This window comes from Eulemur rufifrons, chromosome 9 (assembly GCF_041146395.1).
Source record: "Eulemur rufifrons isolate Redbay chromosome 9, OSU_ERuf_1, whole genome shotgun sequence".
Taxonomy (NCBI): Eukaryota; Metazoa; Chordata; class Mammalia; order Primates; family Lemuridae; genus Eulemur; species Eulemur rufifrons.
This window is the reverse complement of record NC_090991.1, coordinates 5,516,945-5,538,551: the sequence shown is the minus strand read 5'-3', so window position 1 is coordinate 5,538,551 and position 21,607 is coordinate 5,516,945. Positions and strand designations below refer to the sequence as shown.

Here is a 21,607-nt window from a genome sequence, read left to right as displayed (position 1 = left end):
CCCACGCTTCCCCCAGGCCCATCTCTGCCACGCTCCACCCTGACACACCTGCCACACTCCCTCACTCAGCGCCAGCCTGGCCTGCAGCCTTTCCAGTCCTCAAACGCCCTGAGCACGCCCCACCTGGGGCCTATGCATGGCACCCCTCTGCCCAGAGCCTTCTCCCCGACCTCCACACAGCTGCTGCTCCTTCAATCCTGGCTCCATCAGTATACAAACCACCTGCCCGGCTCCCCACAAAAACACTCGGCAGGGTTGTGTTTGTTTTGCTATTTCCCGGAGCACTCGTCACACAATGTATCATTTATTTATATTGTGTTCTCCTGCCCCATTACCACGGAGGGTCCATGAGGGCAGGGGGCTCTGCCCTGTGCTTAGCACACAGTGCCTGGCGCACTGGAGCTCAGCAAATTCTCACAGTGAAGGGAACATGGAAGCCCAGAGCTGGCCCTGCGGACAGACATCAGCTGGCCTGCCCATGACTGGAATGTGCTTCTACAGGACAGGGGGCCCCCGAGGACTAGGGCGCAGAGCTGGCCCTATGGACAGACATCAACAGGCCTGACCACGTCTGGAATGTGCTTCCACAGGACAGGGGACCCCTAGGACTGGCGGGCAGAGCTGGAGGAGGGCACCTGAGGTCCGCCAGGGAAGGCTTTGTCTGCCACGTCACCAGCTCTGGGATGGACCTGCAGGGAACCCTGGCATCTAACAGGGCTTTCTGAGACCCAGGATCAGAGCATCCTTTGTAAACATACAGGGGGACGGCCCGGGAGAGGCTGACAGCACGGACCCCAGTCAGCGGGCTGTGCTGGATTCAGGCCACGGAATGAAATGAAGGATGGAATTTGGAGCTTTCTGAGGTCAGATTTACAGATGTATGCAGGAGGTGAGGGAGAGGGAGAAGGCACAGGGAGGGGGAAATGAGACGTGGCATGTGAAAGAAAGCTCCTCTAACAGTGCATGACCACTGGTGACCAGGACAACAGCCAAAGTCACTGGAGGCCTTCCCGGCTGTGGCTGCTCTCGTGTGAGGGGGGTTTCTCAGTGCCTGCCTCCCCCGCCCTGTGGGGTGTGGGGTCCTAAGTGCACCTCTCACAAACGTCTCTCCTGCATCACAGCCTGCATCTCACCAGCCTGTTTCTGAATGGCTGGCACCGTTCTGACTCCTCCACTGCTGATTGTCAGGCAGGTGTTCTCCAAGCAAGCCCACCAGTGTGAACATGTTAAGCACCACCCTTACATTCAACACTTTGTGAGGCACCAAGAAAGAACAGGAAAAAAAACATGGTGCAGGGTCCCACTGCCAACAGGCCCCCTACTCTGTGATGGGGAGGGTATAAGATGTGGAGAGGAATGCACACACCAAACATTTAAGGGAGGAATGCAACTCCACATAACACTTGTTTGCTCCAGACTCTTCTAGGGCATGGGAAACTGCCAAAGAAAAAAAAATACTCATTTTTATCTTTAACTCATACCAGAGCTGAAGGAGAGGAGAAAGCCACACAGGCTATGCACCCTGAGCAACTTGCCAGATTGGGGGGCCAGGGACAGTGGGGCCAGGCAGAGGGAAAGGCAGGCACAGGCAAAGGAGCAGAGGCAGGCCCTGGACTGGCCACGGTGGAGGAGCTGGCCGGGCCTGATCTTAACGTGTAACTGCCCGGGAGAGCCAGCCTGCCAAAAGGAGAGCTGCAGGGCCGGGTGAACACAAAATTAACCTCAAAACAGACACTGCAGTAACTGAATGGGTAGAACACAGGGGAAACAAACGGGGAGCCCCATGGAGTTCTACGGGAACCTGCCGGCACAGCCGCTGATTATCGGGTGGAAGAAGCTGGCATGCCACTCTAAAGCCTTTGGGTTTCCCTTCTAAACATGCTGTGACCATTTACAGTCTTTACAGGGCAAAGCTGGTCAGTTAAGAAGCAAAAATCCTGCATAAACTGTTAGGGGAAGACAGGGCCATGAAGGGAAATATCCCAGAGCTAAATATAGTGATCACACAAATACCCAAGTCAAACAAGCTGTAATATTAATGAGGCATGAATGAACAGTAACTGTTTCCAGGGTTAAATAAAAGCGGGCCACCTTATCAGGGAGGTGGCACAAAAGCTGTCCATTGGTACCCCTTCTAGTAAGAGTAGAAGAGAACAAACAGCTTTCTTCTCTGCAGCAGGGACCCCACTTGGGACTGAAGGTAGATTAGACTGAAAGCATTTTCTTATAGGCAACAGCGATAATCTGTTTCCAGTTTAACCTGTAACAGCTGTAGGCTCTAAGCAGGATACATTATGAATTAGTCAAAAGAGAAGCCCATTTTTAGTTACCCATTGAATTAGGTATCTTCAAACACCGTGACCTAACATTGACAGTACAGCTAACTCTCTGTTCACCATGGTAATTGGGATTTCAGGAAGGACAGCAGTTAATTGGGAAGCAAAAACAATCCTGCTTCATGCTTGGCAGGGCATGTAACACTGCATTAAGGATGATGCCTCCAATCCCCATCCACTGAGGATCTTGTATCAGCCCGGCATTGTGAGGTTTAGATCACACGTTTCCGGTTCAACTAGCCAAGTGGTCTGACCCACCACACGGGTGGACCTGGCAGGCAGCAGAGCCCCTCCTGTTTGTCAGTTTGGGGGCACGGGGAAGCACAGGCCATCATCCCATGCCCAAACAGCAGCTCCCTGTTAAACCTTCAGAGAACTTCCAGCAGGTGACGTGTGATCGCGTGAGGGGAGCGTGGCCAGGCCACAGCTCCTGGGAGAGAGGAAGAAAGAGCTCCTGGGTCCGCTGGAGGCTGGACCGCTAGGCCCGGAGGAGACAGGGAGAGAGTTGGCTGTACTGGCACGGCAAGCACGTCCCCAGCAAGCTGCCCAGCATTTCTAGGAAGGAGAAAAGCAAACCGCCGTCCCACCTCGGGCTGCGCGGTCACAAGTGAGGCAGGGCTGGGACCAGTCACCATTTGGGCGGGAGGCCAGCCCCAGGTGCGGCAGGAAGGGGTGGCGCTGGCTCAGTGGCTGCAGCTCCTCACTCTGACCCAGCGGGGCCCCTGTGCGGTGCTGGGGGCACAGCGAGGCCTCGGGTGCTGTTGGGCAGGGACACACACACACACACACAGAGAGAGACACGCCATTAGAGGATACACAGCAGCCCCTGCAGGAGTCACAGGCCAAGGTCGCTCAGGGGCCTGCCTCACCCCTCGGCCCTCTGTGCTCAGAAGCTGTGAAACGCCTGCTGACCACGATCTGACCCTGAGCATGCAGCTCAAGCTCCAAGTCTGAAGGAACCAGAAAGTTTCAGAGCTGGGACCACGGCAGCATCACTCAGGACCTGTGGCTGGAAGCCACAGGCTTGGTGTGAGGATGAAGGGCCCAATCAAACAACCAGGCTCCTGCACCCCTCCTGTCCCACTCCTGCACCAGGAAGGTTCCACAGACCACGTGTGGAACGGGGATGCTGTTGCAGCCCCACGCTCTGTATCCTCTGGTTTCCTGAGAGTAACGACTGTGGACGGCTCGTAGAGAGAAGAGCAGGTCCCCTCGGCTGTGCACCGCAACCACGGCCACATGTGACAGAGGAAGCCAAGGCGGGTTGGGACCAACTCAATCCAAGGGGAGCCATTCTGGGGGATGGTGACAGGGTCCTTGAAAGAAATAAAACAATTTCACTTCTTAAAAGGCAATCTTCATTTTTTGGTGCAACGTAACCCTGAGGGAGACTTCGAGAGACTAAGGTTAAACTGTTTTCAAGTGGCTTCACCAAAGTCACAACCTTGGCTTAAGCAGAGCAGTTCACACTAAAGGGGGAAATGATCACTTGAAATGGGACAAGAAAATGCTAACCTGCTCCAAGCTTGGTAATAATTTAGAATTCCTAGAGGCAGGAAGTCTGACTTCAATATGCAAATCTCCCATTTGACATGTTTTTCAAAATGCTGGTGGTAGTGGTACAATGTCAAATTGAAACCTGCAAAAGCAGGAAACATTAGAAGCGGTCTGGTAACAGAACCACTGACTAAGCAAGGGTTGACAGGCTACAAACAACTTCCTTTAGAAAAAAAAGTTTTCTGTTGTGCTGACATTCTGTTACTGATTCCAAAAAGAAAAGGTACAAGGATCTGTACTTTTGTTTTTGCACCCAGAAGATATAATTTCTGCAACCCCCATCCCCATCCCCATCCCCACCCTGCCCCCCAAGGGTCACCAGGGCTTCCTGTCCAAGTGTAGGGTCCCCTCTGTGGCTGGGCACAACAGTGTGAAGATGGAGGGCCCCCTTCCAATGAATAGCCAGAATGCCAGCATGGCTCACAGAGAGAGAGCAGCTACGTCAGGCCCTGAACTCCACTGCTGTTCCCGGAAATCTCTTCTGAACATAGGGCAAAAACCCCAAATCATCCAACACGCAAAACCAGAACACAGACCAGCCCCACCCAATGCAGACCCAGCCATGCAACCAAATCACCACGAACTCCCATTTGCATATTTGAAAAGGAGGTCTTGGCTCATGTTAACAACCTGTAGAGGTTTGGTTTTGTTTTTTGCATTTTTCCCCTCTTTAAGTGAGAGAGACATCCAATCTCCACCCTCTGTGATGCTGAAGTAGAAAAATACACTGAGCCACACAAGAGACCTGCAGCTGAGTCAGCTGAAAAACATTTAATACGAGATTAAAGAAACCAGATTATCAAGAAAGAGCATCATTTCCTCCCGGCTACCAGAATCAGCTCCCCATTGTACATGCGGCAGGACAGTCCCTTTGCTACCAGACCTTCTCTGAGGAGGAAGCAGGGGAGAGCTGCCTCTGTGCCCACCTTCTCCTAAGGACTCAGGGAGTCACGAGAACCAGCCCTGCCCAGATGCACAGAATGAGACCCCCAGAACACCAAGGGACTTCAGAGACCCCTAAGCCAGAGCAAACATGGGACCAAAAGTCACTTTGTAACCAGAATTCAAGCCAGACCAAGGGCAATGTGAGGACAGAATCAAGCTCTGTGGTGGCCGCCACTCCCTAAGCCGAGGGCACCCCCCCAGCTGCCGCCTGGTGCTGCTGCACTGGCAAGGGGTGGGGAGCACTCTGATTACTCACAGCCATGGTAGGAGGCCGGTGATCCCCCAGCCTTGCCGTACTCCTGCTCCGAGTAGCTGGTGGAGAGGTTGGGCTGGCTGGAGCCACGCCCGAAGGTGATCTGGTTGCTGCCCATACCGGTGGCAACCTGGGCCATGCGCTCTTTGGTCTTGAGAGCCTGGGCCCTCTCGGCCTTCAGCCGCTCCTCATCCTTGAGAAGGGCCACCAGTTGCTTTGACTTCTCACGCACGTTGATGCCCTGGTCCTTGCCGTCACGGTCAATGTACTGGAAGTCCTTCAGGGTCTGGATGGCAAAGATATTCTCTCGGCACTGCTGGGCCACCCGCTCAGACCCCGTCTTGATGAGATAGTCCAGCAGCGTCAGTGCCTTGTACACGTGCCGCCAGTTCTTGCCGTGGTCGTTGAGCCGCTTCCACACCATGCTCATGATCTCCGAGAAGGCCACCACATTGTAAGTCAGGTCAGCGATCTCGGTCATCAGAGAGCTGGACGGGCCCCACGGGTCATTGGAAGTGGCTTCCCGGACTTTGATTTCAGCCTCTGAGTAATTGTTCACAATGTTTTTCATCTGCCGTCTGATAGAAGAAGTCGTCATTTTTTTCCTTGGTAACAAACTTAAAGCCCTTCAGAACTTCCCTTGACCTCGTTAAGTCTGCACCCTCCGGTGGTTCAGTTTCTTGCTCTAATCAATCTAGAGCAAGATCCCTGAACAGTCCTTTCCTCCTCTGGAGCTCGAGATCCGAGAAGCTGGAAGCCATGACCTGGAGAAAGAAAGAAAACCCGCTCCGCTGTGATGTGAGTGGCCTGGGACACGGGAAACTCCAGCCCAGACGTCGTTGTGAACAGCAGGTGTTAGGTGTAACTGGGAGGGTAGGAGTAGACTTACGCCAGCCTCCTTAGGATGAAACTAACATAAGATCAATACCACCATTTAGATAAGGAATAAAATTTAAACCCAAGTTTAAGCCTTTAGAAGAAAAGCAGCAAACATTATGACTATTATTCTATTTTCAAAACACTACCACTGGAACGGCCATTATGCAGGCTGCATTTTCACTGTCTGGCAAAAGCCAGCTGCGGAAGAATCAGAATGTTGGGGGAAGCTGATCCTTGCAGACCTAAAATTACAAGTCAGGGCAAGAAAACACCTCCTTTCAGGTCTATCTGAACCCCCAAAATGCCTGCCTATATATCCTTGAAATTGTTGAACATTTGGCTTGGTCCACCATGCTTCTGACAGCCCAGGAAATTCTCCTTGAGAACCACTTTTCCCCTAACCTCCCCTCCTCAAAAATTTATAAAGGTTTCTGCCTGCTCTTACAGAGCAAGGCGAACGACCTCTGCTTGGTTTTGTAAACTAAAAATAAAATGCTACCAACTGAACAGACACCCCTTTTGGCCAAGTGGACCCCAGAAAACCTTAAAACTGAGTTCCCAGCCAGGAAGGAAGGGAGGTCATGCCTCATTATACCCACGGCCTTTTGGAGTTTAAACACAATTGACTAGCATTAATGATGAAATATGACAATAAGATACTAAGTTATTAACAGGACCTAAGGCCATGTTAAAGGCCTAGGCAAAGGTTAAATCACACCTGCTCAGGCCATCGGTTTGCTTAACAGATCACTTGAGTAGGCATACTGTGGCTTGTCTCTGTTAACAGACTCCCTTAACTGAAAGCATTGCAAGCTCTCAGACAGAGCTTGCTTGCTCTGCTGCCCAGGCTCCACCACAGGCCATGGCAACCTCAAACTCCTGGCCTTAAACAATCCTCCCGCCTCCCAGGCCTGCGTGAGCCACTGAGCCCAGCTGAGATTTATTTCTAGAACCAATTACAAATCAAAGAATCTTTGAACCCACCTATAAGCTATAAGCCACCCCCCCTTCAAGATGTCCCGCCTTTTTGGGTCAAACCAATGTATTGATTTATGATGTTACCCATAATTCCTATCTCCCTAAAATGTATAAAACCAAACTGTAACCCAACGGCCTGCAGACCACTTACTCGAGACTTCTTGGGTACGGCTCCCCAGGCTGACGGTCACTCATGTTTAGTTCAGAATAAACCTCTTTAAATTATTTTATAGAGTTTGGATTTTTTTTTTCCATTAGCATCTTTCAGAAGCCTCCAGCATCTGGCCCAAGCTAACACAGACTTAAAACTAATCTGGTTATAGCCCAACTCCCTCATTTCATGGGGCAGAAAATTGAGGCCCAGGCTACACATTAACTGGCTCCAAATACATCATCTATCCCCTTTGCCTGCAGATAAGACACACTCACCAGGCTAGAGTGAGGTCCACGTCTGTGACACTGGGCTCTGGTCCACACGGTTGGTGACCTCCATCTGTCTCGTCACCAGTGAGCAGCCAGCACCTAGCACTGTGCCCAGCCTGGAAATAAATACTGTTGAATAAACGGATGTTACAGATTAAAAACTGTGTCCCTGTCCTCAAGAAGGCCACAGTCAGGCAGGAGATGGAGGTTTCTCTTCTATAAAATGAGAAAACTGAGGCCCAGAAGCCCCCAGGGACTACCCCAAATACAGCAGCACAGTTGGCACCTGGACAGAAATCAAGGGGCTCCACCCACCTCCACTGCCACCCGCTTGGGTCCTTTGGGTCCCTCAGTAAGGGCTGATTATTCTTCCTGGTAAGGATTCTTCTTCCCAGGTCACGAGGTCAGCTAAGGTCATCTAGCCAGGACTCACTTCCAGTACCCTTGCGCCAACCCTCTCCCTGCAGCCCAGGACCTGCCACCCTGCTCCTCTGTGGGGTCTTTGGATGGCCCCACCTTCCACATCTGAAGCCTCCGGCAGGCAGTGCACATGTCAAAAATAAGTAAACAAAAGGTGTCAGGAAGAGGGAAAAGCCACAGGAAACGGAATGATCACTCATCACATAGAGCCATACAGATAAGAAGGGTGTGATACTGTGAAATATATATTTGGTCTTCATCTCTATTTCCTGGCATACAACTCCCTAAAATCCTTGGAATCCCCAAAGCAGTCTTTTTGGGTGCTACTGATTGACTGGTGGCTGGCAGCCCCTAGGCAGCTTCGGGATGGGGGCCGGTCACCAGAAAGACCAAGGCAGGATTAGAGGATTGGGACTCTCGGCCTCACCCTCCAACCTAAGCAATGGGGAGGAGGGGCTGAAGGTTAAATCAATCACCAATGGCCACCAATGGTTTAATCAGTCATGCCTGTGGAATGAAGCCTCAAAAAAAAAACCCCGAAGGACGGGGCTCTGGGAGCTTCCAGATGGCTGAACATGTGGAGGTGTGGCCAGTGGCGCACTGGGGAGAAAGCTCTCTGCCCCTCCCCCATATCCCACCCTATGCATCTCATCATCTGTACCCTTTTGTAACCTCCTTTATGATGAACCAGTAAACTTCAGTGTTTCCTGAGTTCTGTGGGCCACTCTGGCAAATTAAATCAAACCCAAAGAGGGGGTCATGGGAACCCCAATTTGAAGCTGGTCAGTCAGATGTTCCAGAGGCCCGGACTTGTGAGGGGTGGGAGCGGGTTGGTCTTATAGGGCTGGGCCCTCAGCCTGTGGGATCTGAAGCTATCTATAGGCAGACAGTGTCAGAACTGAATTGGAGGACGCCCAGCAGGTATCCGCTGCAGAGCTGATTGCTTGCTTGGTAAACGGGGAGAAATCCCCACACATTTGGTCACAGAAGTCTTCTGTGTTGATTGTTGCTGTTGAGTACTGAGTGAGAAAACAGGAAAAAGCCTGTGTTTTCCCAGACAAAAAGGGGGACAGCTCATAAAATTTCACCTTGGTGACATTCCATACATCTGCTTCAGCCAAAGAGGGCTTCTCTCCACCCTCGAATATGCCAAGGATTCTGTCTCCATCTGAAGCCAAAGAACTGGGCGTCAGCTGAAGGCAAGCATACTCTGCTTCTGCACTGACCTGCCATAAATCCTCTAAAGCCTATCAAAGGGCCAGGGATGAAAACTGTTTCACGGTGACCTGCACATTTGATTTAATTAGGCAGAGAGAGGATGGGCCTCCAAAACGAAAAAAAGAAGACTGATTTTTAATAGTATTTCCCAGCTCAAAGTGCAAATACATGTTAAAATCAGTAGTAATATTCAGATGTACTCAATGTCCAGGGCCCTGCAACTTGCCAGGGACCACCGGGCACTTCCATTTGTCAGTCCATTTGGTACACGGCAGGTATGACTGTCCTCTGGGCTAACACTGAAGACTCCAATAACCAAAGTACTCAATTATGATTTTTCCGGCTTCTCAGAGAAGTGGGCAGAGCTGGCATTCACCACTAAGGAGGCCCCGGGCCACCTCCCTCCAGGTCATGAAGCAACTGAGATTAAGCAAGACAGCAAAGGGTCTTGGTCAAAAGGTCTCAAATGGCTGAGAATATCTTAAGGAAAAAAAGAACATTTTCCTAAGGGAGAAACAATGCCCTGGGCTCTGCTGCCCTCCTCTATCCGGCCACCTGGGAGACGGAGGGGTTGGGTTACCTCCAGCTAGGCCCAATGTCCTCCCTGGGAGGCTGGGGAGAGTCTGTGAGGCCCAGTCATGGCTCCCACTGAGCCTCCCAGGCCCTTGGCAGCAAAGAAAAGGCAGTGATTCCTATGAGCTAGGGCCGGGGTGCCTCTGCCCTCCCAGACACAGGCTGGGAAAGGAACCCCAACAATTTAGAAACCCAGGCTGTTGACCAAGGCAGGGGCTTTCTCTAATAGGCTCAACTTGCAAAGACATCTGTCAGTGGTATCTTTGAAATACTTAGGCTTCAGAAAGAAGGAAAAAGCTAATAAAATATTTGTTATAGTCAAATAAAATAAAGTCTATATAATTTGCATGAGTGTCTGCTACTTCTTTAAAGCTTATAGACATGAGCAACTTTCAGGATCTGTGGCTGGTGAGAAGGGAGAGAGATCTGGAGATAGGAAACCTCCACTAGGAGGAAGGACACCGGAAGTGCCTCCAAGAAACCATTTTCCAGGCCAACCGGGCTACACACCTGACCTGAGCGAGACTTTGCAGACCAAAACTTCTGACTCCAACCATGAGAGAGCCCATGACGCACAGGTCAGGCAGCAGGACCCCAGCATTGCCAGCAGGCACAAAGCTCTGGGCTGCTCTAGCTGAACACCTGAACCTCCATGGCTCTGTTGCACTTGGCCATGTACACCTCAGATCCCAGCATTTCCCATTCGAAACTTCTCCCACTGGACCTCACGCTGTCTCCTCTCCCAGCAAACACCTGCCAGGGCTCCCTCCCACGAGCAAGCCCTGAACACATACCACCACCCTCAACAACAGATCCTGTTATTTCTAGGACCCGGGTTTTGTTTTGTTCTCACTCTTTTTGGAATAGTTTGCATGCTCCACTTTCCCAACTTCCCTTCTCAATTTGACAATTTTCTTCCATTTCCGGCTTGCCGAGGCTGAACTAATGTAGGTGCGAATGCAACCGAGACAGGCCATTTGTTACCTTCTGGACTCCCCACTCCAGCCTGAGGAAGTGTGGTCAGTTCGCAATCATTGCTTACAGACCTGCAGGCCAGATATGGGTGTGCGCAGGGGCAGGGTGGGGGTGGGAGAACTGTCAAAATAAGAAGGAAAAACAAACTTTCTTAAAGGTTTAGACCAAAGATAACAACCAAAAAAAGCGGAGAAACTTATTTTCATAAATTACATACTGACAACTGAAGAGACCACTGCCATGAGAACATCGCTAACCAGAAATACCTTTAGAAATCCAGTTCTACCAGCAGGTACTACTTAGAACTCTTTTATGCTAAGTGGTAAATGAATACCTGAATTTGTACAATTGTTACAACCTTAAATATTTTTGAATGGAGACAGCAAAGTGTGAAGTAAAGTGGGATTTATTATTCAAAGCAAACAAATCTTTCTGCGCCCACCAAGAGAACTGTTACGAGGGCTGGGCCAGCCCAAAGAATAGCCATTTTATTTTCTGGATGAGCAGACAGGCCAAGGTTCCCAGCCACCACCCACCACCACACCTCCTCACTTCAGCTCCAGCCCTAAAGAGCCTATGTTTTGAAATTGTACTAATTAATAAATCATTTTATTAACAATCAGGGTTGCTGATGCACGTGAGATAACTACTAACCACGCTGAGTCGATAAAATTCCAGCCAACAGCAAAGAAACCGAACACACAGCTGGTCTGGGGAAGTGGCACCACGGGTGATGCAGAATTTGTCAGGCCTTCTGAGAGTCCTTAGGAGCTTCAGAGACTCCATGTAAAAAGCCACAGTGCATTCAGTAAAAAGGGAACACTCACTTTTCTACAGCTAATTTCCAGAACGAGGGAAGGTTCTGTAAGCCAAATAATACTTTATTTCCATCCTGGAAATGGAATGTGTTGGTTGTGCCTGTGTAACAACTACATCCCCTTAGAGGGTGCGTCTAGACCCACAACTCAGGCCGGGTCAATCAGCATTACAGTCCCCCGCCCCCAGCCATTATAGTGGCTAGATCAGGGACATGTTGACAATCCAGACTGGGCCACCTGGAGATCTCTCTGGATGGTTTCTGAAACTTCTGGGAACCAGCAGGGTTGTTAAGCTGCTGGAAGACACCACAGGGCTAGGTCCAGAGTTTACCTAAGACTGAAGCAGACACAGAAGAAAGCAAGGAGGCCAGGAGAAGAGAAGGAGCAAGACACAACATCACATGGCTTGAGCCTCTGGGTCCACCTGTGCCTGAAGCCACTTATCCCCTGGACTTCTCGGTTATATGAGAAGTCATCCATAACCTACAGCAATGTGTGCTTTTGAAACTTGCATCTGCAAGTCCTGAGCAGGAAGTACTTGAGAAGACCAGAGAAGGAGAGGCAGCAATAGCCAAACAGCAAAAGGACAGCATGTGCCCCATCCCCGTCCCCCCCAAAGAGGCCTTAAGTAGAAGTGCAGAGACATCAACCAGGCTCTCCTCAGCGGAGCTGACTTTCGTCCCAGGACTGATCAAGAGGGGCTGCAAACTTCCCAGGGAGGCTCGGTACTTTCCAAGAGCGCAGCACCCCCAACCAAAGCCCAGGATCATCTACTCTTTTGGGAGGGTCACTTATGATAGGGACCATAAAGTAACACCTGGATCCCCCCACACGGCAGGGCACAAGCTGGGGAAAAAAATTCTGGCATACTGGAAAACACAAACAGAATTCAAATGACAGTGGAGACTGGAAAAAAGACTAAAACAGCAAACAGAACAAAACTGGAAAAAAAATTCCAAAGCTAGGGTGATGCCCCTGGAGGCAAGAAAAATTCTGTTAAAATGTGCTCCAAGGGCTTCCGGAGCTGGGTGGGGAAATTCTTTCCAAATCTAGAGTTCCCAACCGTAGGAGACAGAGAGGCCGTTCCTGGTTCCCAGGGCCCATGGTGTCTCTCTGCCTCATGCATCTGGGGCGTTGCTGGCCTCATGCTAAGAAGATGCTCACCCATTAGTTGGGGGTCTATGCCAAATCCTTGAGGAGATTTTGGGTAGTGACTTTTCAGCTGCAGTCGTAGAGAATCAAGATCAGCTGTGAGGGAACTGTCTCTCAACCTTCCTCCCCAAACCTAACAGTCACAGGTCCGTCAGCATTGACTGTGACAATCCAGTCCCAATCAATAAATACTGAATGAACTGATCTGTCCATCTTCACCTCAGACGGCAGCCTCCTACGACTCTACACATACTTCACTTTTCTAAAAGCAGATGACAGAGAGCTTGGGAAGGGGGTACACCCCACCTTTCCCACAGTGTCACACCAGCACAATCTACTGCCCAGATACGTCAGAACCTCCCAGAAGCCTGTTCAAAAATTCAGAAACAGAGTGACTAGGGGCAGAGCTGAGAGGGTCCACATTCTTAACAAGCCCCCACAGTGACTCTGAGGCATGCTGGAGTGAGAGCCATGGTGCCCACTGTGTGACACACACACGTGCAATAAAGCATGTGTGCGGCACTTTGTAATCCTCAGTTACCTGGTCTGTCTCTCCTGCATGTGCAGTCCTTGAGGAAACATGTCCACCTTCCTACTGGGGAAGAGGGTACGACGGGCACTACAAGGCGGCCAGTCAGCGGGAAGCTGAGACCACGGCTCACATGACCAGACCACACAGGCTCTCCAGAAGACAACGGGCCAGTTAGGACAATATGGACAGTGCCACATTCTTTTCAACAGCCATCATTTCAGCTGAAAGAGAAAGGACTATTATGACTCTGCCTCAGCCAAGCTAGCAATAACTTAAAGCCCAGTGACTACTGCTCATGCAGAGGGGGAGAAAGCCTTTATCTCCCTCACACCAGAAAAGCAGATTCAGCCAAAAAAGAAACGTCTTCACTAACTGAACATGGGCATCTATATTCCAATGACTTCCTGTTGGTTAGAGAAATCAAATTTTGTATCAGTATCCAAAAGGTGGGCTAAAAAAATTACATTCATATACTTAAAGAATTTTGAGGGAAAACAAACACGTAAGACTTGTCTTCTAAACCACAGAGCAGGTAAAGTTAAACTGCCTGTGCGCTTTCCTCTCTCCCCTGGGACTTTTTTAAGGAAAGAACCCCATGCATGTTAGTTAACCTACCTGACCCGCTACCAGCAGGAGACCTGCAGGGAGAACAACCCCCAAGCTGGTCCACACCACCCTCCAGGCGAGGAGGAGGTAGATCCTCCCACAAGGAGCCACCTGGGCAGCTTCTCCCAGGATCCAACAGCCATTGGAACAGGCACAGGAGGGCTCAAATGACATGTCAGACAGCCTCCTAGGACTTTAATTGTCCTTAATTTCTCTAAAAGCAGAAATCAAGTACCCAAAAACATACACAAGGAGTTTCAATTTTCTTTACCAACATGTCCCTACCGTTTAGTGTCTCTGGGAAGAGCAGCCTGTGGGGCAGGTTATAAGGTGGGTGGTAAAGTCATGTTTAAAAACTGTGTGAAGCGAGGATAGGGTCAGGAGACCTGATTCTGGCTGTGCCCCCCCATGCAGGAAACGGGCCGTGATGAGCTGCGCTTCCCTGCCGGGCGGAGGATCAAACAACCTGACCACTGCACAGAGGGGATGCGGCAACTTGCCACAAACGCCAAAGAACATTCTTTAACACTCCCCCACCTCTCTTCCACTCCTCAAAGCAGTTCTGCAAATAACCAAATCGTGGACATTCTTCAAACTCATGCCAAAACGCAAACAGCGTGGTTTCTGTCGGCCTGTGGGGCTCTGCGGTGGGCTAAAAGATAGGGCTTCCCTCTGGTCTTCGGAAGTGTGAACAGCAGCCCTCAGAGCCTCCCCTCCTCCAGGGAAGGCAGCTTGTGACCCCCGTGCAGAGACTTTCTATGTCTAACACGCTGTGACTCCGCTAGTGGGAACATCCACTGACACACACGCCCAGGGACGGCCACCTCGGAACGGGGGCCTTTGATGGCTTCACTCACCCCCACCCCACAGGACAGGCCAGGCTATTACCATTTGATCAGTACAAATTTTCCAGCCTGAGACATCCGAAAAAAATGTAGAACTGCATGGGAAAATCTACATTCCCATGATGTCGTGCTTAAATTAGACCTACTTGGTGGCTCTGGTGGCCCTAGGTGCTGGGCTGTTGCCATCTCCCAAGGAGCTGGCAAGTGTGTGGAAGTGAAGGAGGGACCCGGAATCCCTCAGCCAAGCCCCCAGAGGCTTTTTGTCTCAGGCACAGCAGTGACAAGACACTTTTCTCAAAGGGAGCTCCAGATGCTGGCCAAGGAACAGGTATTGTCACACTGTGTGCGTGCAAGACCACAGCCACGAGAAAAATGAGCGGTTTGCCCCTCTCTGCCCTCCAGCCAGTGCTCCTGGGAGTCCTGTCTGACTCTTCCCTCGGCAGCTGCGGAGGGAGCAGGCAGATTTCTGTGGGTGGCGAGGGAGTGACTTCCACAGATTTCTGGCAGTGACGGCTGATGCTGCTGAGCCTCGCCAGCCGGCCGTGACCCCACCGCGCCCCGGGCAGCACGGGGTGTCGGGGTGAGCCAGGTTCCCAAAGGCCAGAGGACAGGCTCACCTCAGGACAAGCTCAAACCGCGGGGCAGGGCACCCTCAATGTGGGCCCTGGGGGAACCCTGGGAAGGACACGCCCTCAGGGTGGGCCCTGCACGTGCCACACTCTCTTTTCCAGTCACTGTCCTGCCTGCGTTCCACCCACCTGCCACCTCCACCCGGGGTCCTTCCTGTACCTGTCACTGCACAGGTTCCTTGTCACTCAGATCTCAGCTTAAACACGGCCTCCTCAGAAACCACCAGGCCACTCTCTACCACGTCACCGACTGTCATTCTGAGCAGAGCCCCTCCTCTGTCTGACCTTTTCTATGTGCCTGTTTAAGCTGTTTCTCTCCTGCGCTCGCACCACGCCCCTGCGAGGGGGGCCCGCCCGTCTCCTCGCCACCGTCTGCCCGCTGCCTAGAACAGCACCCAGCACACAGTGAGCCTTCAGTAAACACCTACTGTGTGAACAACACAAAGGCGAAAAATAAGAAAATTTACACAGATATCCGTCATCCCATCTCCTCGGACTGCTGGAGTCAACACTTTGAGGCTATTCTCCCACTTCCTGTTTCTCTTTTGGTCTCTATCCCTTGAGTGAAGAACAGCTGCTGCACTATCTGCCCAACAATAAACTGCCTGGGAACAGCAACAGTCACACCTGGTGCTTAATAAATGCTCACTACACAAACAAACAGCCGCTGAGGCCCGGGCCCCACGGGGCTGCAGTACCAAGGAAGCCGGGCAGTGCCTGAGAACCCACCCACCACCCCTTACAGATGGCCTGGGCGGCATCCAAGGGCGCACCTGGGCAGTGCCTACCCCAACCACGCGCATCTACACCCTGCCTCTCCCGCTGCGTGGGCTCAGGCAAGTCGCTGAGCTTTTCTGCACCTCTATGTCTACCGCTACCAAATGCAGGAGACAACAGCTGCTGCTCAGGGATGCTGTGAGGGTTGCCAAGAGCAGGACTGGCAGGTAATAGGTGTCCAGATGCCCCGCCAAGGTGCACGTGTCTATAGGGATGTTTCTCAGCAGGTCCCTGAGGACAACTCGGCAGGATATGACCGCCGCGGAGGCACCGCCGCGAGAACGTGCTGGGTGGAAATCGCCCACCAGTGTGGCGGGTGGCATTGTCCACAAGCTTCTCTTTCCAGACCCCACACACAACCTGTTAACCACCATCACCAATCCTGCCTGCTCCTCTCTACAGCTGGCATTTCCAAAAAAAGTCTCAGATGTGCTAACTTTCTGTGGCACTAGTAACAACATAACTAGAAGAGTAACAGAAAACAGGGCTAAGTAGAAGCTCAGGAACACTAACTGGGCCCTTCCTATAGGCCAGGCACTGCTCTGAACACTTCACATGCCCACCCACTGAATCTTCCTAATGGTTCTATGGGGGAGTTACTCTTCTCATCCCCATCTCACAGACGAGGAAACTGAGGCATGGAGCAGTTAAGTAACTGGTCTAAGCCTGCACTGCCAGCAAGTGGTAGGACCAGGACTTGATTCCAGATTCTAGTTTCTGGTCCCATCCTCTCAATCCCTATTCTTACTCCTTCTGGCTTTAGACAAATCCAGTGCTTAAATTCAAAAGAACAGAATTTTTCCTTGCTGAGTCTGCAAGAAAGGCCCCTCTTATCTAGATGTTTGATGCTAGAACACGGCAGAGAAGCAACTGTTTCCCCACCCGTTTCGATGCGCCCCCACAGGAGATCATGCCCCAGCCACCCACCAAGTCAAGTGGGCAGGAACAAAGATGCCAGAGGTAGAAGGGTCTCAGAACTCACCTGGGTGCAGACACCGGGTCCCACAGCCATTTAGTGCTCTGCCAGGATCAGAACCTGGCGCTCCCAGTTCCTTCCAGTGCAGCCAGAAAAAGGAAAGGCTTTAACGCTCTTCAGAGAAAGCTCCACCTTGAAACGTGGAAGGTTCTACAGAACTGGCAATACAGTGGAATCACTCGGGATGGAAGCGTGAAACACCACCACAGACACTCAACACGATTCTTAATAACATGTTCTTCAGAACTCACAGCCTTAAGAAATGATGCCTCTTTGGCTGTAACCATGTCTTCTAAATCAGTTACATTGACTTTAACACCCTGAGAAGTGTGCACTGTTCCTCTGAAATAGCTGCTGTCATCTGAAATACCACTCGGAAAAAACTGGGTCTCTTAATGCTGAAAGGTAAACTTCCTTTTTTGGTGCAGAATAAAAATATTACTTCCCTCTTTCCTCTTCTGCTGGAGACATTCCCAGTGTTTTATTTACTCTGCAAGCAACACTGATTGGATACATTGGGAGGAAATGTTCCTTCCTAACTCTTAAATGTCAGAGTCTGCCCCAGAAAAGGAATGAGCCAGCCCTAACAAGGTTTTCTTGTTTCTCCTCTGTTTTCTTAAATGTTTTATTATGTACCATTCGGTACATATAAGAGAATACGTGCAAACCACATTTGAGGTGCAAACCACATTTGAGGCACAAAACGAGCCCCTAAGACCCCGTCAAGGCCTGGAACATGACGAAAACGGGGCCCCTTCCCTTCCCCACCTCCTCTCCCACCGGGGCAAACAGCCCAGGTTCTGAGTTTTCAGTCCCTTGCTTTTTAAAAAAGAAAATAATTGTATCAAACACTAGTAGAACTAAACAATATACAGTCTTCCACAACTTGCTTGTGTCCTTCAGAATGCAGCTTGTGACAGTCATCCTGCTGCCATGTGCAGCCCGCTGCAGCTCAGCCCCCTTTCCCGCCGCTCGGTGTGTGACAGTGCGGACACTGACCACGCGCCTACCCACACCCTGTCCGTGGACACCTGCGTCACGTCCAGATCGCTGCTGTTGTGCAGAGTGCTGCCGTGGCCGTGCGTGTCTCCCGGAACACACAAGCCAAGTGTTCCTAGAATGTTCCTGGGAGAAGAACTGCTCATTCGTAGGGTCCACAAATGCTCTCTGTGCCACATTTTTAAAATATTTTTGCCATCCTCCTTTATAACATCATTTTGTCATTACAGAGATGTATTAATGGTTTAGCTGACACCAGGTTCGACACGTACTTCTCACACACTCACTGTGTTTAAGGAAGGCGAGGCCAGCAGGCGCAGGGGATCTGGGGAAGCCCAAGATGTGGCATGCAGTCTGGGTTAGGGGACAACAGCCCCATACAGGACAACAAAAACAGACCCCAAACTGCATGCTCCAGGCAGCTCCTAAGAAGATGAGGGCAGGCTGTGGGGCATCAAGGGCCGCCTGAGGCAATGTCCTTAAGAATGAGAGGGAACAGCAAGCGGTCCAGGGACGGAGGCCCTTGCAGGCAGAGAGGGGGCCCTCAGGGAGCAACAGGAGGCCGTCAGGTGGCTGCGAACGCAGGGTCTGCAGGGCGCCGACCGAAACACTCAGGCACACAGGATGGGGCCGCACACCAGGGCCTCAAAAGGCACACTGAGTTGGCAACATGGGTTATTCACCTTCAAGATTTTTGCCATCTCCTCCCAATAACAGTAAAAATAACTAATACTTACAGAGCACTCACGATGTGCCGGCACTATCTTAGGAATTATCCCACTCAATCTTTACTATATTGCTCTATTGTTTGCTTCATATTTTGTCTTTAAATCAATTTACTTTTTTTTTTTTTTTTTGAGACCGAGTCTTGCTCTGTCACCCTGGGTGGAGTGCAGCGGTGTCACCCATAGCTCACTGCAACCTCAAACTCCTGGGCTCCCGCCTTAGCCTCGCTGGGAGCTAGGACTACAGGTGCGCACCACAACGTCCGGCTAATTTTTCTATTTTTAGTAGAGACAAGGTCTGGCTCTTGCTCAGGCTGGTTTCAAACTCCTGAGCTCAAGCAATCCTCCCACCTCGGCCTCCCACAGTGCTAGGATTATAGGCACCAGCCACTGTGCCTGGCCTAACTCAATTTACTTTTAAATTCAAATATTCACCTTAAGTAACAATATATATGAAATCAGGTGGGGGGGGGTCTTTTTGTTTATTTTCTATTGAGATTAATTCACATAGCATAAAATTCACCATTTTAAAGTGTACAATTCAGTGGGTTTTTTATAAGTACATCACAATGTTGTGCAATCATCGCTATTATTCCATAACAATTTTATCACCCCAAAAAGAAGCCCCATATCCATTAACAGTCACTAGCCACTGCCCCCACCCCCAGCCAACCACAAATCCATTTTTTGTCTCTACTGCTTTGCCTATTCTGGACATTTCATATAAACAGAATCATACAATATGTAGCCTTTTGTGTCTGCCTTCTTTCAGTTAGCACAATGTTTTCAAGGTTCATCCATGTTGCGTTATACATCCGTACTCCATTCCTTTTCATGGCTAAATAATATTCCATTGTATGTACATGGGCTACATTTTGTTTATCCACTCATCAACTGATGGACATTGCGTTGTTTCCAATTTCCTTGGCTATTATGAATATTGATAGAAACATCTGTGTACATGTGTTTGTGTGGACATATATTTTCAGTTCTTCCAGGTATATGTTGAGGAATGGAATGGCTGGGTCATATGTTGATTATATGTTTAACTTTTTGAGGAACTGCCAAAGTACTGTGGAATTTTTAAGATAAAGAACTACTGAAACTAAGAACATTCAACTGCATATCATCTAAAATTATTTTGGGAAATACTGCTGAAAGCGAAGCTACTGAAGTTGGTTTTTGTTTTGTTTGGGAGCAGGAAACTGACGTCAGAACGGTATTTCTGAAACCCTGATCAAGCAGTAGGGGCAGAGAGGACTGGGACAGAGGGGCAGGATGACGACAGGAAGACCACTGAGGAGCCGCAACAGAAGCAATGAGAAGAGACTGGGGCCTGAACCCAGGTGCAGCAGGGAATGGAAAAGGTAGGAGATGCACAAAAACACAGCAGGCAAATGAACCCTGATGGCCTAATGTCAGTGTGGGTGGGGCTGGAGGGCTGGAGTAGCCGTGAGGACGGAGGTGCCCTTCACAGAAAAGAGAGGAGGAGAGGAAAGCAAGAAGCAGCACACTTATTACAGTTTTATTTCAGACAAACATGGCTGCAGGTGCTGGCAGGACAGGCCCAGAGAATGGAGACTGCCAAGCAGCAGCTAGTGCCGAGGACAGGGGTGCAGCAGGGGCACTGGGGTCCACATGTCATCTGGGAGGAGCAGGTGAGAGGGCGGGGGGATGGTGATTGCAAGGATGAAAATCAGCAAAGTCCAAGAAAGGGCTAGAAGTCGGGTGGAGACGCAGGAGAACCATTTTAGTGCTAAAGAAGCAGAAAACAGAGAGGTCCTACTTTTGTACCCCATACCCAGCAGTGCACGGTTGTGGGATCGTGACTTCTCCCACTAATGGCTACCATCAAACGGTTCAGAGGCCCTTGTGGGGGACCACACAGAACCCCTGGACCTTCCTGACTGTTGGCCCCACCTCTGCAGCACGCCACCTTCTCCTCGAGTCTCGGGACAAGACTGAACTTACTATCTCCTATTCCCTGCCCACCCTCATGCCCTTCCCTCCAGGGATGCTCTGCCCGGGATCCACCACCTGCTGCCTGGCTGACCGAGCCAGAGGCCCTGAAGCTTGCCTGGGTTTCCGGCTTTCCGTCCACCCTCCCTCCTTCCTCCACGACCTCTGGACTACAGGCTCTTGGGGGACAGAGGCCCCGACTGTCTCCTCACTGCTGTATGCTGGGCCTGGCACAGTGCCTGGCACACATCTGCTGCAAGAATGAATGAGTCCGCAGGGCACCAAGTCCAGCCCCCACCTGCTCATGCTCTCCCCTTCCTCCCTCCCTCCCTCCCTCCCTCCGAGCTCTCTGATCTTCTCCACTCCCTCACCAAATCACAAATGCCCTCACTGAATATAAAACACGGCCTAACAGTTTTATTTATTTTTTTGAGACAGAGTCTTGCTCTGTTGCCCGGGCTAGAGTGAGTGCCGTGGCATGAGCCTAGCTCACAGCAACCTCAAACTCCTGGGCTCAAACAATCCTCCTGCCTCAGCCTCCTGAGTAGCTGGGACTACAGGCCTGCGCCACCATGCCGGGCTAATATTTCTATTTTTAGTTGTCTGGCTAATTTCTTTCTATTTTTAGTAGAGACGGGGTCTTGCTCTTGCTCAGGCTGGTATCAAACTCCTGAGCTCAAGTGATCTTCCCAGAGCATTAGGATTATAGGCATGAGCCACCATGCCCGGCCTGACAGTTTTTTTTTGTTTGTTTGTTTGTTTGGTTTTTTTTTTTGAGATAGAGTCTCACTCTGTCGCCCGGTGTAGAGTGCCGTGGCGTCAGCCTAGCTCACAGCAACCTCAGACTCCTGGACTCAAGCAATCCTCCTGCCTCAGCCTCCCAAGTAGCTGGAACTACAGGCATGTGCCACCATGCCCGGCTAATTTTCTTTTTTTTCTGTATATATTTTTAGCTGTCCAAATCATTTCTCTCTATTTTTAGTAGAGACGGAGTCTCGCTCTTGCTCAGGCTGATCTCGAACTCCTGATCTT

The 21,607-nt window shown here is 50.7% G+C and overlaps 1 protein-coding gene across 1 annotated transcript in view; it reads right to left on the bottom strand.

Moving 5' to 3' along the window:
• Positions 1–21,607, bottom strand: part of EPN2 (epsin 2) — a 72,553-nt gene that overhangs the window by 30,994 nt on the left and 19,952 nt on the right. Inside the window, exons 2-4 of the mRNA XM_069483238.1 lie at positions 7,378–7,500; positions 5,095–5,855; positions 2,924–3,094 (exon numbers count right to left, since the gene is read on the bottom strand). Of these exons, the coding sequence (XP_069339339.1) occupies positions 2,924–3,094; positions 5,095–5,689 (766 nt within the window). The 5' untranslated portion in view covers positions 5,690–5,855; positions 7,378–7,500. The remainder of the gene's footprint in view (positions 1–2,923; positions 3,095–5,094; positions 5,856–7,377; positions 7,501–21,607) is intronic.